The sequence below is a fragment of the Miscanthus floridulus genome, chromosome 2 (assembly GCF_019320115.1).
Source record: "Miscanthus floridulus cultivar M001 chromosome 2, ASM1932011v1, whole genome shotgun sequence".
NCBI lineage: Eukaryota > Viridiplantae > Streptophyta > Magnoliopsida > Poales > Poaceae > Miscanthus > Miscanthus floridulus.
The window spans coordinates 167,490,153-167,507,951 of NC_089581.1; the positions used below are offsets into that span (position 1 = coordinate 167,490,153).

General features: G+C 46.4%; 1 protein-coding gene and 1 pseudogene across 1 annotated transcript; one reads left to right on the forward strand and one right to left on the reverse strand.

Moving 5' to 3' along the window:
• Positions 1-4,688: 4,688 nt before the first annotated feature.
• Positions 4,689-10,924, reverse strand: LOC136535619 (probable lipoxygenase 6; annotated as a pseudogene).
• Positions 10,925-15,728: 4,804 nt separating this feature from the next.
• Positions 15,729-16,731, forward strand: LOC136540542 (protein LURP-one-related 6-like). The gene is made up of 3 exons (XM_066532544.1): positions 15,729-15,977; positions 16,133-16,375; positions 16,508-16,731. Exons 1-3 carry the CDS (start codon positions 15,744-15,746, stop codon positions 16,637-16,639), a joined length of 609 nt encoding a protein of 202 aa, XP_066388641.1. The 5' UTR covers positions 15,729-15,743; the 3' UTR covers positions 16,640-16,731.
• Positions 16,732-17,799: the final 1,068 nt, after the last annotated feature.

Consider the following 17,799-nt stretch of genomic DNA (forward strand, 5'->3'; position numbering starts at 1 on the left):
AACGAGATTGCGCACTCGGGAAAATACGCCTTGGACTGCGGGTTAGGACTTAGAAAAGTCTAGGGTCTCTTTTGTAAAACAGCCACGCGAAGGGGTATCGGCTGATCTCGGCCGTTGGATTAGAAACGAGCGGTTCAGATTAGACTTGGGGAGAGAGAGAAGAATTCCGGCCGGGCACAGTGACGCCGGTGGTGAGGCGCCATTGCCGGTGGCGTGGAGGTCTCGGTCGCGCGCGGTTAGGGGCTAGGGTTCACCAAATGCGAAACCGAGAGCACCGGTGAGCACGGGGGAGGAAGGGGGTCTCGGCCATGCCGTTACGGCGGCCGGGAACGGCGGGTAGCGCGGTGGCCGCCATGGCCGGTGATGACGGCTTGCGGAGCTCGCGGCCAGGGCTCAAGAAGCTAAGAAAAGAGAAAGTAAGGGCACCGAGAGATAGAGGGATGCCAGGGGGTTCTCACCGCGGGGAAGAAGGATGACGGGGAAGCTCGGTGGCGGCGGTCCGTGCGAAGGAGAAGATGGCGGATTCCGGTGACCTTCGGCTATGGCGGTTGCGGGCTTCCTCGGTGCTTGGCGAGCGCGAAGAAGAGAGCGGGGAGCAGCAGGGTGCGCGGGGAAAGGCTCAGCTGCTATTTGAAGCGGCCGGGGCGCGAGGGGGGCGCTCCCACGACGCCAATCATGGGTGGCAGTTGCGGCCAGGCCGGGCTCGAGCGGTTCTGAGCCACGCGGGGAAGAAGGCGGCGCCGACAAGCGGGGCCCGGGCATCAGCGGCAGGGCACGGGGGAGCGTGGGCGACGGTTGCCTGGCGCGGCTTGCTGGGCCGAGCGGCCGAGGCGCGCGGCTGGGCTGCGGTTGGCGGGGTGCTGGGCCACGGGGCGGGGAAAGGGGAGAGCTGGGCTGGGGCTGCGGTGCTGGGCCGAGCGGGGAAAAGGGGAGAGGGGGCCAGCGGGCCGATTTCAAGAAAGGGAAAGGAAATAAAAGATTCTTTCCTTTTCTATTTCTTCTATTTTCCAAAACCCTTTTTAAATTCAAATTTCAATTCTTTTTGAAATCTTTAACAAATTTCCAAGCATTCACAAAATGATATGCAGCAGCATATATGCATCAAAAAGTTTCTAACCCTATTTTTAAATTTTAATTCCACAAAATTTATTATTTCCCTATCTTTTAATGCACACACCTTTGCTTAAATAAATCATATTTACTAATTTTAAAAGAATGCAAATTTTAGGATGTTACAGGCTAGCGACGAGGAGGTCGAGCGCAGGGTGCGGCAATGGTTGTGGCTCAAGGAAGGCCAGAAGGGAAGTGATAAGGGTGGGGAGGGTGGGTCCCACTGGAATTTGTTTAAAATTTGTAATTTATTCTGAACAATTTGTGAGTAATTTGATATATCTTCACTGATATTTGTATTCCATAGAAATAATTTATAAATTTGTCTGAAAAATTTGACATATATTTGTATTATCTCCTAATTACATCACTCTATTTAATAAATTACACTAAAACAGTCATTGTAAATATAATAATAAGACGATATAAATATAGTTATAAAACAATATAAGTGCATGAAAAAAAATCAGTTGATGAGATGGGCTAAAACTACCGGTCGTTGAGTAGACAGATCCAATTTTTATAGGCCCCGTTTCCATCAGGTACCTGGACCACTTGATTAGAACCAATATACGCGTAGCTTTCGATCCTGCCATGCATAGATCTTTCTATCCTCCGCATAGTGTTCCTGGCATATTCGCCTGTCATGATGACCTGCCTCCAACCCCAATTTTCAGAAAAGAACAAAGGGACATATTATGATGACTTGGCGGCTCATTTGTCAGGTTTTGATATCTAGATGAGTACGTATGCATCAAAAGTGTGAGCTAATGCGCCGGTCGCACTGGACACTTTCGCCACTTAGCTGTTGTTTAACATCTTTCTTATGATGATCTTAGCTGTTTGCTTAGTATTTGAGTGCTGCCTTTGGTCATGGGCTTTATTCCAGAGAAAAGAAAACTCAGTAGTAGTATTGTGATATACTATTTTCGTTAAAAGACATCGTTATATATATACTACTAGTAGCAATCAAGTCATTAATTTGAATTTTGTTGGGAGCCTGGAATGTTCCAAAATATGCCATGGTTGGTTGCTTAATTATAAAAAGGAAGCCAGTGCACAAGCATTGTTTTCCTGGCGAGGAGAAAGCAACCGTTGGTAGCTTAAGATTTCTCAAGTTGCCCAGTTGCCTGACAAAGTTATGTAAACAAGAGCATTTACTGATTGTTTGATTTATTTTTGCTGAGGAATACAAACTGTGCCATTTAAGAAAAAGAGGAACACAAACTGGGAATTAAGGAGGTCATCGGCACCAAAATAATTTTCATTAGGACTGGTTATACAATAGTTTTGTTGTATAAGGTCGAGGTTACCAATAGTGTTATAACATTACTACATTCCGGTAATAAGACATTAAGCAGAATGTACTAGGAATATTTCAAGTATGCCATGTTTCCACAAACCACAAACGAAGCCGGTGATCATTGTTCACAAGTGTTGTTTTCATGAAAATAAGAGAAAGCAACCATTGATGTGCATATATAAGATCGAGTTGCAGCGAAAGATCAAGTTGTGGCAACTTGCCAAGTTGCTTGAAAATTTTACGTTAATCAGGTCAATCACTGATTAAGATCATCTCTAAGAGTTTTCTTAAACTCACTCCCTAGATCATTATTTGAAGAGGACATTTGAAGAAAAGTCATTCTCTATATCTTTCGACCCTTTAACAACTTCTCTATATCATGTATGCACTCTAGAGACCTAGCCTCGCTCTCCATCTTTGACTAGCGGAAAATCCAGAATAAAAAAATGACTATATTTGAAGATCTAATTAAAGAAATTGTTGGAGGGTACCATTTTCATAAAAATCTCTATTCCTATCAATTAGGCAGGATATAAAGATATTTTTGGAGTTGCTCTAACCCTCCCCCCCCCCCCCCTCCATATTGGGAACAATGAATGGGAATTAATAAGGGCATATGCGACATAATAGCCTTCTTTGGATCTTTTTTCAAACGAAACAGATAGGAGAACTATCAATTATATTAAAAGAGAAGAAAAGCTCAAACTGGACGATACAAAAAAAAAAACAACCACAACAATAACGAAAACCTAGCTAACAAGTAACAATTGTAAGCAAAAGAAAACGACAAACACAATGATTGATTGGATGGGGACCTCAACTCACGCCACACAACACCGTCGCACTATCACGGTACCACTTTAACTCCGCAAACAAACTTTGCCAGTCTTATGAGGAATATCTCAGTTTTTCTCTAGTTTTTTTAAAGAGAAGCTGGTAGGGAATCTAACGGTCTATGTATTAATAGAGAAGGTGAAATACAGAAAAAGAACACAACTACAACACACAACATCCACGCATGAAAAACGATACCACGAGACAACAACCTATGAGATGGAAGAGAAAAACAAAATATGCGAAAGAAACCATTGGCCGTTTCAATCCTTGAGGAAGGAGCTAAAACATTTCACCTTTGAATCCCCATGTTGCAAAATTGTGTTTGGAACCTTTTCTAGCAATTCTTGTGAGGAAGGGATCTGATTCTAGCATCCAAACGTGGTCTTAGCGTTTTTGGGTTGATTTTTTTATATGAGAGAAACAATATGCCCAATCTTTAGAGGTGAGTACGGAATATGTATATATATACATAAGAATTTGGATTTTTGATTTCTTCGACCCGTTAAGTGGTGCTATTCCTGAATTCTGATATGCTTACTCAATCATGTAAAATGCTAATATGGGGAGAGGCAATATCGCCAATATCAGATTATGGGAATATGACCTGAGCATCTCCAACAGTAGGAGAAAACTCCAACTAAAAAACTAGTTATTGGGGGAGATACAAAACGTGTTTTTGGATTTTGAAGATCTTTCCTCTAGCAGAACGAGAAAATCCAATCTCCAATGAGAAAAATAGTGGATTGGGGGAGGAGAGGTCTCCCCTTTATTTGAGGGGTGTGAAGCTATGATTTGAGGGATTGAGAATTTTTTTTTCTCATTAGAATTGGGTTTGGTGAACCGCTAGAGCTACAGGATCTAAAATAACAGTTTTTTTGTCATTGGGAGTTAGGCTATCCACAACGTCAGTCACAGATCCATGCTATACCCACGGCCACTGAGATCACCAAACAAACTATGCTCAAAGCCAATTTACTGCTACAGGCTAACATAAATAAATAAAAGCTAATATGAGCTCTTACTACAACCCTGCAAGGTGAAAAGCTAGAGAAGTAGAAAACTGGGGGAAACTATAAATAAAAATATAATATTTGCACACACCCAGTAAGCGTAGGCATCCATCTAAAATGTACCGCCTCTCATGCAGCTGCCCACCAAGGTGCCTAGGTACACACCTGAACCGGAGATCGGAACCACCAAACTTGGTTGATCATCAGACAACTGCTGGATCAGTATATATACTGCAGATATGTGTGTTTCGTTGTGTATTCCTATCTTTAGGCCTCTGGTGTTTATCACCCTCAGCCTGTTCCCAGCCAGCGCTTATCAGTTAGTCAACAGTATTTTTCTCTCACAACAAATCAGCACCTTCTCTCACAACAAATCAGCACCAGCCGAGCTTATTAGCTCAGAAACCAACCAGCAAATAGGCCGCCTGTTCGCAATCAGCTTATTGGTAGCATTCCACCTCCGATAGTACAATGCGGGGTTTTGTCAGTTTTGCGCATATCAGATAACTTATTGACAGCACCATGTTCGCTTGATCGTTTCTATGGCTTATAAGCCGACTGATGCTGTTTTGTTGTATGAAAAAAATACTGTATCATAACTGATAAGCATAGCTGATACGAAAGTGAATATGGTGTTCGTTCTGTGGTTCTCCTTTATATCTACGTAGCCTGATCACTGACGCTCCAAACCCCAGCGGCTCAATTTAATTCAGGAGTGAAGCTCGCACAGATTTGCTTCAATAAAAAACAATAGTAATACTGCATATGCCCGTAGAAAAAAAAATTGAAAAACAATATGGGGCCCTTCATGAATCATGAACGATCGATGCATTCATTCATCATATGGAGATGCTGTTAGGCACGCCGCGGCACGTGACTCCCGGCGGCGAGCTGGGCGCCAGCAGCTCGTACGGCAGCACTCCGGCGCCGCACCGGTTCTTCCTGCGCTGGTCCGCGTTCCGCCTCTCGATGGCCTCCTCGGCACGTCGCACGTCGGCCTCGAACATGGCGTGAGCCGCCACGGCGGCCGCGTCGCCCGTCCACGGCTCGTCGCACCCCTCGCCGAGGTACTCCTCGTCGGGGGAGTGCGTCGACAGCGTGTCCACCACCGCCATGAACTTGGTGGCCTCCAGCACCCCGGGCATCGCGTTCAGGAAGAACCGGTGCGGGTCCGCCAGGAACGCCGCGTACTCGGCCGCGTCGCGCTCCCGGTCCGGCAGCAGCCGGCGCATCAGCGGCGGGCGGCTCGGCACGTACCCGCCCAGCGGGTACTGCCCGAAGTTGAGCGCCGCGTGCTGCGCCGACGCGAGCCAGATGAGCGTCGTCAGGATGGACGCGAGGTCCGCCGGCGTGGAGAGCGAGGGCCACCAGGGCGCGTGCCGGATGTCGGCGTGCCCGACGTGGACCGTCTCGTGGTACCACCCTTGGAGCTCGTCGTCGGACTGAACGGTGCCGGCGTCCGGGTAGTAGAGCTGCACGTACGACTCCACCCAGTTGCGAATGGCCGACCACAGCAGGAGCCCGTCGTTTGCGTAAGGGTAGTCCTCGATGAGGAGCCTGATGCCGTGAGGCTGCGACGCATCCTCCACAGCCACTCCCCTGACCAAGAGATGACGAAGCACAGGCGGATAAATGTCAGTGGCCATGACGGTGAAGAGAGCTTCCTGTTCATTAAAATCAAGCAACTATAGATAGGGAGGGAGGGGGCAACGGCATGCATGCCTGCGGACGAGGTCAGAAGGGAGGCCCTCTAGGTCGAACCGCCAGTGGTTGCGGTAGTATGCAGCGCTGATCTCGAAGGAGACAGGGCCAGGGGTGAAGCACGACTCGATGACACCGTCCGCACTGATCAGGCTCTGCCGTGCAAGCGCATTGATCTCCAGCGTGTACCGCATGTGGGGGTGTAGGAGCTTGAAGACTGGGTGCATTGCACTCATACGCAGATGCGCTGCCAATATGAACGGCTCCATTATAGCATGTGTCCTCAGCCTGGAAGAGTTTATCAGAGAGTATAGTAAGTGTTTCAGGATCGACATTGTTTACAAATCCACCAAATTGACAGTGGTAATGCGCATGTTCACTATATAACAGTTCATTCTGGAATCCATACCAGTGATTAACGAGCTGGTGAACACCTGCATCATTGGAGCTGACATGAGCCTTTGGCAAGCATCCATAGCCAATTAGAGGTAGCATCACTGGGAGGGGTGAGGACCTTGCTTGGCATGGGGCTCGCCTGCCTTGCTTGGAGGAAGGCTAAGTTCAATAGCAATTGGTTTCAATGTGCCAGCTTTGGTAAGAAACAAGATTGTCCGGGTTGCATATGCCTTCCGCCCCTCTATTGCATTAATCCGGTCCAAGAATGGCAGATAGACATCATGGTAGTCCAATATAAACAGCTTTGCCTCGTCCACTGCCTGCACTCATGTTGCATGATCAGAATCAGAAGAAGAAACTTCATTCGTAAAAAAATGGACATAACTTTCAACTTGATCATATTGACAGTACCTGTTGTACTGTGAGTCCGTTGAGCTGACCAGCGATGTGCGCTTCTGTGATCGATGATTCTGGTGAGCCATAGATTGCAGGATCCAACTTGCTCACTGGTGGGAAAACCTATTTCCAAATAACCGCTCAGTAAAGTAGTACTGTATAACAAGGCTATGTATTACTGGGGTTGATCGATATTAGCAGTATATTTACTTATGTAAACAATAATCATGTTTTTAAGTTCATTACCGTGAGCCTGGTGATGCTAACTGGGTTTATTCCTGCCACAGTCTGCCGAGCAAACTCATCATCACGGAGCCATGCAAACTTGTCCTCTGCATAATCAAAGTATGAGCATTAAAGCAGCAGTTCTCTGGACACGAAGGCACTTGAATCTGAAGAACATCTGGCATTGGACACACCAGTTTAAAGCCAAAAAGGTGATAGATTTTACTTACTGGAAAGAATTCTAGGTGTATCATAGCGAAGCATCCCCTCACTTGATTCCTGAATCTTCTGAACAAGGGGTATTTTCTGGAACAGGTGCTCCTGGAGACCCAACTTCAGCCTGAGGCCCTCCTTGTAGAGATTATCAACGTGGTGGAAACCTTGGAAGCTGTGGGTTTCAGCTGAGATGGTTGCAATCATCGATGGGATAAGGGTGTGAAGTACTGCCCGCAGCCTCCCTGATGAGAAGGCACCTTGCTTCAGCTCCTCAAATGCCTCATCCCGAGGTACGTATATCCGGTGTGGTTTCTCTACTCTGCTCTCAGCCAGCATGTCTACACCACAGGTAAATGCACAAATTAGCTACAGTGTTTCTATGAGGTGAAAGACAGGCACGCTTAGTATTCAAAATTTAGATCAACCATTTTGTAGTAAACAGCTTGATTTAAATCTTAAATGCCATAATTTACCATAAGAGATGGTTGATAAAATTTAGGAAAACCCTTCAGTGGCAAATCATTACACGGCTGGAAAATCAGTGTCATTCGAAGGATAGAAGAAAATTAATGGAGAGAAACAATGACGAATACTTTTTTCTGTACTCTAGTCAATATCATGGAGAGCATCCAAGAGACAATAATATGCCCAAGAATGGAAAAGGGAAAATACAGGGAATAAAGCTTAGTGTGGATACAGCCTGTTGGTGTTCCTGGTTGCTACTACCTTTTGGTCATGTACATCAGTACATCCAACCTAACTAACCGAAATGTTCAGTACTTATTGAGACTCTTGACCCATGACATTTCCGTGATCCTGATCTGAATCCGTTGAATTGTTCTGCTGAAACGTGATAACTCAAATTTTATTTTTCTCCAAGAAGCGTGTGGAATAGATTCTGCAATCAAATGGCCCTAATCTAATTTCTGTCTTCCTCAAGTTAGGTGTAAAGCAAAATTCAAAAGTCATGTTATCTTGTTCAAAATTTGGACATCATCAACCCATGTGATGAAGGTGGCTGATGAGTGAAGCTGTCAAGTTCCGAAAGTGACAAGGCATTTGATCAAAGTAGAATTGGACATGCACATATGATTGTGGCTATAGTTGGAAAGTAACAAGCATCATTTTGCCTTTGGCCATATTCTAATTGCCATTATATGCAAACATTTTTTCCTAAAGGTAACAGAACTTACTGGTTTTTGAGAGAACAACAAAACTTACTGGTATCAGTTGGTGGACGACCAGTTCGGCATCGCCGTGGGTAAGGGATCTTGTCACCTCCAAGGATTGGCCTGGTGAACTCTTTTCCCCGATCTGGATTCCCCAAATCATTGTATGTTGCATAATCATATATTCTGTCAGATAACTTCCGTACTCCTGTGCCATCTCCTCTAAGGTCCTTCAGCTCCTTATCCCTTAGTTCTCTAAGTCCAGGTGGTGTTTCAGATGGTAAATACGGCTGCATGAGATTATCTAGGTCTTATCAGAAATATGATGCCACAAATTCCCATTGGGTAAATTCTTAATATTAGTTACTCTCTCATAAAGAGGAAAGGTAATCCGTTTGATGCTTAAAGGCAACATATGGGGGTTACACCCTAAATAAGGCTAATGCTACAACTACACATAATTACAGATTTTCAAAGGTTCTTGACCTATTATCTACTAAACTGTAATTCACAAAAAAAATTACAATTTTACTAAAAATACACATGAACATAAGTGCAATGGATTGATGACCCACTAAGCTCAGGTACTGCAGATATGTTCTACTGAGGCCTACTCAAAAGCTGGTCATTTGAACAGCGCATAGACAACAACATATCAATTCATCATGGCTTTAGACTGGGCTCCACGTTTTATAGTGAATGGCCTCCTTTCGCTATCAACATCGAAGAAAAGGATGCATGACCAGCTTGCCAACAGAAATGGCGATCATTTGTCACAGGATTGATGTAGCAGGCACATACTAATGACGATCGATGATAATCTAGTACCAGAAAGTCCAGGTCCAGGCATAGGTTGACAGCACGTTTTTCTTTAACTAGGAAGGAAATAAAATGCTTACTAGTACGACCTTTTCCTTTAGCAGAAAATGCTTATTACCTTGTTACTGAAGAACACCCTCTTTCCGGGCAGTTCCCTGGTGGACTGCACCCAAGAATTGCAGGCAAAGTGCACCGGACCACATGGCAGCCCACCCTCGACGACGATGCTCTCCAGAAAGAACTCCCGGTGGTGCCGGTTGGCCACGGTGATGGCGCCAGGCTCGCCGAAGTCTGAATCCACCATGAACTCAGCCGTGTACACAACGTGCTCTCCCTTGACACCCCTCTTCTGGCACCAGTCTTTGATCGATGCCTGACCGCTCTGCAACGGTTTCTTGGTCCCTGCCAATGATTCACGTGGCACGACCCGGGAATTGGAAGGTTAGGACGACCTTGAGAAGAGAAGTCAAATATGGAGACATGGAAAGCGACTTGTATCAGCTTTGGGTGGCGATCACATGGTGATAATGGAGAGACGGGGAAAACATGTCTCGTTCATTCAGTATTGCATAGTAACTCATTTGAGCTTGAATTATTCTGCAGTGATCAGGACGGGGACTACTGCTAAAAGTAAAGGGAGGCTATGATGTTTTGCTTTTGCAGTGCTCTGAAGACTGGGAGGTAGGAAGTCCTGTAAAAGATCTGCTCCATTTGTTCTCGTCTTGCAGAGATCATGGTCAAGCGAAAGATGCCAGCGGTTAAAAAGTTGAACGGCTCCAGTTGTCTACGTTGTCCCATGTTTGTTGTGATTAAACAAATTGTTGGAAAATGCAGAGCGAATATACTAATGCAGAGAATCGCACACACGGACGCGCCTTGGTTATCATGCCTCCATTATTGAAGATCCGCAGAAAGATCTGTTGATCATGTGCATCTAGTTAGCATCTTCCTGATTGCCGGTGCCACCTACCGATCAGGGCGGTCAGTCAAGAACAGACTGGAGACGCCCAAAAAGGCAAAAGCTTTGCACGTCGACCTCCCGATAGCTCTAAAATTGAGAGGCAGCTCGAAAGTTTGTCGAGACTTATTAAGAGCAAGCAGGCAGGTCAACTCAGAGCAAATCAAGTAGCGAGAGAAAGAAAAAGGGGCGGACAGACGGCGCGCGGTGGTGGATTGGACAAGGACGAGGAGCGAGGGGGCGGTGTGAGTGCTTACTGGCGTGGATCTTGGTGCTGATGAGCTCGAGCGCGACGCTCCGGCCGACCATGTCCCAGAGCGCGTCGAGGTGGCCGGCCAGCGCCTCCTTGAGGTCCTCCTTGTGCTTGCGGCGCACCGTGAGCTGCGGCCCGCACCAGCACCTTCTCGGGCCGCCTGCCCTCCGCCGCGGCCTTCCCGGTCCCGGGCGCCGCGAGCCTCGGCAGGTCCTCGCTGATGGCCGCCATCACCTTGAGCCCCCGCCGCTGCCGCTGCGGCGCGCGGTGGTGGAACGGCGCGAGGCAGAGCTCGTTCGCGCCCCGGCGGCCCGGCACCGCTGCGGCTGGCCCCCGGCGGAGGCCCGTGAGCTCCCTGCATGCCGCGGCCATGCTGCTGCGCCTGCGCCTGCGCGCTTGGGAGCTTCGGTTTTGGCTGCGCTCAGGCGGGACCGCGGGAGCTAGTGAGGTGAGGTGGTTGGCGTCGTCGTGATGGAGCAGCAGCACTGCAGCAGTGACTTAGGATTTTAGCGGAGGAGGCGTGCCGACTGCCTCGCCCTCGTGCGCCTGCTCTTTTTTTATAATTTGCAAGTCTGGGCAGACGGAACGGAACGGAGTCTTGGTGGCATTGCACGGAAGCTGGCTTGCTCCCTCTTCCGGTTTGACCTGAGAAAACAGGCATCTACCAGCCTGTACAGTCGTACCACTGACATTGAGCAGCTTGTTCTAATCTGCTGTGCATGAAAACCGTCGAATTGTCAGAGCAGCAGCTGCTGGCATTCATCTGAAACCGCGTTTGTTATACTGGGCATGACAGACACATTCAGATGATAATCATCAGCAGCCGTTTGAATTCAAAATTGAACAGCCTGGAGTCATATGAAAAGGATGTTTTTGGATTCCTTTCGCGAACCGCAGTGGTCGGTTGCAAGTCGTAACCATTTGGGAAAGCCGAAGCTTCCTCGCTACTCGTAGCCCGGTAGCCGTATGCTAGTAGTAGTAGAAAGTAGAAACGCACTCCTATTTGACAGTGGAAGCTACAGTGTTTTTATGGTGGTGTGGTTTGGACTTTGGCTCCGGCAAGAGCATATGCCATGTGCTCCTGAACATAACACCGAGGAGCCGCCCACGGTTTCGGATCCATTCGGCCGAAATTTCAAGCTGTGTACATAAACAAAAACCGGAGTCTGTGTCTCAGATTCCCCGGTCACCAAAAATCGTGTAAAAAAGCTTTGGCTCATTTCGGCACGTTCCTTTTTCCCTTTATGTGCTTTCACTAATCACTAGCTTATTTAAATTTCACAAGAAGTTACTTGGCGCGTGGAGTGTGCTTAGTTTGCTGGTCATCGTGCGGTGTACTATATTGCACGAGTAGTATATAAGACGAAGGCTTATTTTGCGACGTTTGCAGTATAGTGACGTAACTGGAACCGATGTGTTGGAGAAGCATCTGCAGGCATGTGCGCATGCGGATAAAGAAAAGGCACATCTGGTCTTTTCACGAGATGAAAAAAAAGACGCGTACCCTGTTTAGGATTCAGGAACGATGCTCTGCAAAATACAGGGAATGGTTAAAAAAAAAAGCAAATATCGGTGTTAAGTTAAAATTCGGGCTTGCTAGTGCTTGATGTCCGTCCAGACGTCCGCGCCTGTAGCCGTTTTTCCGCACCGTTTCTCGTGCCCACGTGGGGCCCACGCTACCCCGAACATCACCAGCATCGAGAAGGAGGTGGAGGGTGCGGCGGATGCCCAGACAGACAGCCGGAAGGAGGTGACACCGAGGTGAGACAACTAGAAAACTGAGGAGGGAGATGCAACACCCGATCTAATTTTGAAACATCCAGATACGACAATTGTAACATACGTCTGAAGGCAGATAAAACACTTGAAACATGTATCTGAAATATTTGTAAAAGCACATGAAACACTTGAAAACGATTGTAAAACATACGCTACATCCAGATAAAAATACTTGCAACATATGCGTGAAACATATGCAACATCCTAAATAAACACACTTGTAACGTACGTATGAAAACACACACAGATGAAACGTTGGGAACATAAGATTGCAATATACGTGTGCAACTATTGCAATATGTGCTACATCCCGATCTACTTTTACAATATCCGCACAAACACACCTGCAACATGCCTCTGAAACATCTGAAACACTAAAACATACGCTTGCAACATGCACTCTCAACGCAATATTTCCTTATTGTTTTGGAATGGAGACTCGTCGGCGCATGGAGTTTACTGGTGTAGAGCTCGCCGCTCCGGTGGAGAAAGTCGCGGCAAGTTCGGTGGAGAAAGCCGCGGCAGGTCCACGCGCTCTAGAAGGCCGCGACGAATTACCAGCTTCACGCGATAGCCACCCACCCGCGCGGCGACATAGGTCTCCATCGTCGTGCTCGTCTCCCACGCGGGCTTCCGGAGCCATCGTTTCCTCCCACGTGCGTGGACCTCGGAGCTACCATCGCCTTGCTCTCACGCCGGTAGCCGGCCGCGGGAAGCGCAGTTGTTGTTGGACATACGGGCCGCACGAGCGCAGAAGGGTAGCAAGCCAGCTGCCGGACGCCGGAAGCGCAGTGATTGCCTGAGAGCGGCCCCCAGCTCTCCCTGTCGTCGAGGCGCTGGGGAACGAAGATGTGATGCCGTGCGCGAGGTGGATGTCATTGCCTCTGTGGCTGCATCGCTAACCCCACGCCACCGTCACCGAATCTTCGATTCACCACAGCAGCAGCTCCTGGAGCTGGGTCAGCATCTCACCCACCTCCTAGTTCGGTGATTAATTGATGAGACTAGCATGTTGGAACGGATAAGGCTACACAGACCACCGCTTTAGCCTGTTTTTTTCAGTGGCGGTTGTTGGACTGGCGCAGGCGGCCCACCATCGGAAGCATCCGCCGTGGACGGATGCCCTATACTAAGAATTACAGAAAATTTAAACTCAGATAAACATGTTTCGTCACAAAGAATCTAACCATATATAAGATGCGCAAAGTTACATATAAATAGTGGTATGCTTGATGCTTCAATTGTCCAATCCAACTAGCAAAGTAGCCTTCCAGGCTCCAGCACCCGCGCTCCGTGCAGATGCAGTGCAGGTGCAGGTCGACGCGGCCGCCGGCCGTTGCCCGTCTGGGCTCGTCGGATGGTCATGCACGCGCGACGTGGACAGTCTTGTGAACATCTTTGTGGCTGATGGCGCCGGTGAAATAAAATGGAGGCTGGGCTGGGGGGAGAGGGAGAAAGAGAGGGACGTGTCCTTGCCTGCTCGTCTTTAGGCCGGTGCCATCCCAAACCCAACCCGTTTCTTCCACCTCCTTTTGCCTTGTGCTGGATCATGGCCACCACGGCACGACTTGCTTGAGTGCGTTGACTGCGTTTGGGAGTAATGATGTTCTTTTCCCAGGAACGCACTGGCCTTTTTGACGTTCCTGGGATTTTCCTGCCGGGCGTGTCCTCCCACTCGGGAATTGGGGATGTTTTCAAGTACCGACACTGTGCGTGCGTGCTGCACGCTTGCAGGCAGGGCATTGCTGCGACGGTGCGACCGCCGACCAGACTTGACATGCCTCGCAGGTCGCAGCCTCGGCAGTGGGCACTGAACGAAGAAAGAAAATCACTACTGTAGCTCAGATACCAGGCCAAGAGCCCAGTGCCATGCATGTGCCATCACTTAATTTTCTAATAACATGCTATCATCAATAAGATTAGTGGCGATTGGTGGATAAATATAAAGTATTTAATGCAAAATATGTTTCTGTCTAAGACATCTTATATTTTAGGATAAATTTTGAATACTAAGATGTGCTATATCAGTGGACGGAGGGAGTAAAGAATAGTTCCACTTTACGAAATACAAGTCAAATATTTTGGAAAAAAAAAACATGGATACGGTATGCAGCGCGTCGCCTTGCATACGTAGCCTTCATGACCGACGAGTGTTATCCTGGACGTCGTGGGTTATTGGATGCACGGCTCAGCTCGGCTGGAACTGAAGCACGGCTCGCCCTGCGTTTGTCCCTAGCAGAGGACCTGTCGGCGCAGCGTTGGATCGTGAGCGGAGACACGTGTCAGCCAACGACGCTATGTATGCACGACGACACGCTACATACAGTATTCATGCAATTTTTTTCCCAATATTTTGGCTCTATGAAATACAGATAGATCTGTCAGGTCTATGCAAGCATTGAATCGACACGACACGTAAAATATCGGGTTACATAAACGGCTATTTAAATCTAGATTAGACTATACAACTTCAGGAATTCAAAATATGTTTTGAGATTTTAAAGACATAGATGATATAGATTATTTTTTAGATTCACTGTTGATGCTTCATCGCGTAACGTAACGTGGCTGCCGCGCGTGGCTACCGCGGCCAGCGCCTGGGCTGTGTCGCACCAGGGCCTCTGCCCGTCCCCCGGCCCACTAGTAATACTTATATGGTCTGGGCTGGCTTGATTTGAACTATGTTGTTACGTTGGGCACTTGCGCTCCTTACAGAAGTTGGATTATCCTATTCCACAAATAGATTTGGATCATTCGTATCTATTAAAAATTCTTCTCTGTATTCTCCACATTTGGATTCAGACAAAATCAGTGAATTATCCACGCCAATCTCACCCCTAGTTCAAAGCCCGTCTAAACTTCTTTTTCCAACGAGCAGCATCTCTGGGCTTGCAGGTTTGATTCTCTATACTTTCTCCTGCCCAAAAGTAAAACAGAGAGAGAAAGTTTGCTTAGTGAAGAAGAGATCAATGTCCTACTTTAGGAAACAAAATAATTACGAACTGCTATATATTCCGTAGCATGATTAGATACCACTTATAGAAGGGATAAGCTGGGTTTAATCTCCTCAACCTTGTGTGTACATCACAATTCGCAAGGCACGCACTTAGCACTGACGTACAGCATTCAGCGAACAAACTACAATCTGTATGATTAGGCACGTAATTAGGCAATAGTCCGTCTTGAGCTAAACTTAGACAGTTCAAAAAGGTAAAGATAAAGTAGTTTGGTAGCCTAAAGCAAACATGTTCAAAGATTCTTCGTGTGGTATTCAGCAGCCCTGCATACTCGCCAAAGCATTATCGCCATGTCTCTCGGCTTGCTTCAGATGTCATACTTCATCCACATTGCTTGGCTCACAAGGATCAACGAGTCCACAGCCTCTACGGGCAATCCCTCCCTGTTAGGCAGGTACACAGACGAGTCACGAGACACATCCACACTCAAATGACTCTATTTATTCCTTGCTTTCATTGCCAAGCCAATGTGACTGTGTGCATTCAGAAGGACTATATATCTATCTTCTACCTCAACTGTAAGAAAGATCGAGCTACATTCATACGCGCGTACCATGGGTGCATACACAACCATAGCTCCGGTTGTCAGCAAGATCTTCTGCAGCTCCTCGCACGCCGTGCTGATGGTGCGCAGGCGTCCTCCGACCGTCAACGGTGGCGGCCTTGTTGTTACAAACCAGGATCAGAGGGCCGCTTTCAGCGTCGATGGCTGTGGAATCATAGGTGTTAGTGGGCAGTTGATCGTCAGGAATGGTGATGGCAGTGCAATCCTCTTCATTCACAAGAAGGTGAAAATTCAGGAGCTAAGCTGAAAGCTTCTGCTTTGTTTTCTGAATGTTTCCATCAAACTTCCTGATGTTTCGTTTCTTAATGCAACAAAATCTCCAGCTACTTAATTCAAGTTGTTGATGAAAAACTAACGAACTGAAACTTGATCTCACAGGAAGGTGTCGTTCAAGCGTTGAGTGTCAACAACTGGTGGAGAGGATATCTGTCCGACTATGGTGAGCCAAGCAAGCTGGTTTTCAGCTTGCAGGATCCTAAGCCTGTCCTCTGCATGAAGGGTGATGTTCGGGTCACCGTGAAACCCAACGGGAGAAAGAGGCACTGGGACTACGAGGTGACTGGATCCTTTGTTCAGAGGTCTTGTGCCATCAAGAACCGAGCAGGCCAGGTTGTAGCGCAGGTATAAAAAAATAAATAAAAATAAAAAAAACTCCACGGCCAGGACTATGAAGTTTGGAGGAATTTAATTAGAAGTAGAATTACGTTATGCTTATGATCCAACGGGTGATGCTATTTTTTGCTCGATCCACAGATTGGTGCGAAGGGGATGATGGCAGGCAGGGACTTCTACCAAGTGGTGGTGCAACCGGGCTATGACCAGGCCTTTGTGGTTGGCATTATTGCCATTCTTGACAGCATGCATGGAGAGTCTACAAGCTGTTAATGTCACAACTTACAAGATATGACTGCTCATATCCCTCTGTCGATAAGATTCATTCCATTGGCGATTTGTTAGAATACAGTTGTGTAGCTTGATTGTTTTATTGGACTGTACATTACTTACTCTTATCTTTTCATTGATAGGTTACCATGTACATGATAATATGATATATATGTGATATCAAAGTGTGTTGTATTTCAAATTTAGTTTACATGCAAAGGATTTAAGTTCTTGATGATAGCTTATCGTGAATACTTTTCTCCAGGTTGCTTCTTCACTATTGTTTCTTAATGCACCCACATATCTTGACGTTACAAATTGGAGGCCCTCAACTTGGTCTCCATGTTAATGTTCTTGAGACGCGCTGTAAAAAGAAAGAAAGAAAGAAAAAAAGATAGTGCTACAAATTATCAAAATAATCGAAAAACCGCTAGCCATTAATTTAGTAGGATCTAATATATATCTATACAAATACATAAAGTAGCTACTAAATCTACATCTAAATTGCCGGCGTCTGTCATTATGAAAAATAATTTAAAATAACACACTAAATTTGCATACAAATTACCCATGTCTACCATTGAACTATCAATATCGAGCAAATTACCATCTAGCTGGTTTCAAATGTGTTTTTTTTTTCAAAATAATTAAAATTTAGCTTTTAAAAAAATCATAAATAATTCAATTAAATAAAAATATGTGAAACCACTATAAAAGATCTTTCTAAAAATATTGTATGTCTATATTGGTGCTAGATTTGGATTTGCTTGGACCTTATTTGTAGTCATTCCTAGTGTTTTATGCTCGCAGTCGGTGCCAACAATATCAGTACTAGTTGCAACCTATATGTGGTGGAGCTTGGCCCTATGAGGCCGTGAAAGTTCCTAATGGCTAGAGGGGGGTGAATAGTATATTAAAAATTCTACAACAACACTAAAGCCAAGTGGTTAGATAATTAAGCGGCGAAGCGAGTGTTGCGCTAGACGCCTAGACTACTAAAAATGTAAGCCACCTATTCACAATTCTAGTTACTATGATCACTATATCACACAAAGGCTAAGTCACTACTCTCTAAGTTAGTGAGCTCTTCAAAGACTAACTAAAGAGCATCACTAACCAAACTAACAAGCTCTCAAAAACTAGCTACACTAAAGAGCTTGACT

What these genes read in the sequence shown, in the direction of transcription:
- LOC136540542 (XM_066532544.1), top strand. Translation starts at nt 15,744, where the DNA reads ATGGGTGCATACACAACCATAGCTCCGGTTGTCAGCAAGATCTTCTGC. An exon ending in TCCTCTTCATTCACAAGAAG is followed by an intron (nt 15,978 to 16,132) that starts GTGAAAATTCAG and finishes TTGATCTCACAG; the next exon opens with GAAGGTGTCGTTCAAGCGTT. An exon ending in CAGGCCAGGTTGTAGCGCAG is followed by an intron (nt 16,376 to 16,507) that starts GTATAAAAAAAT and finishes CTCGATCCACAG; the next exon opens with ATTGGTGCGAAGGGGATGAT.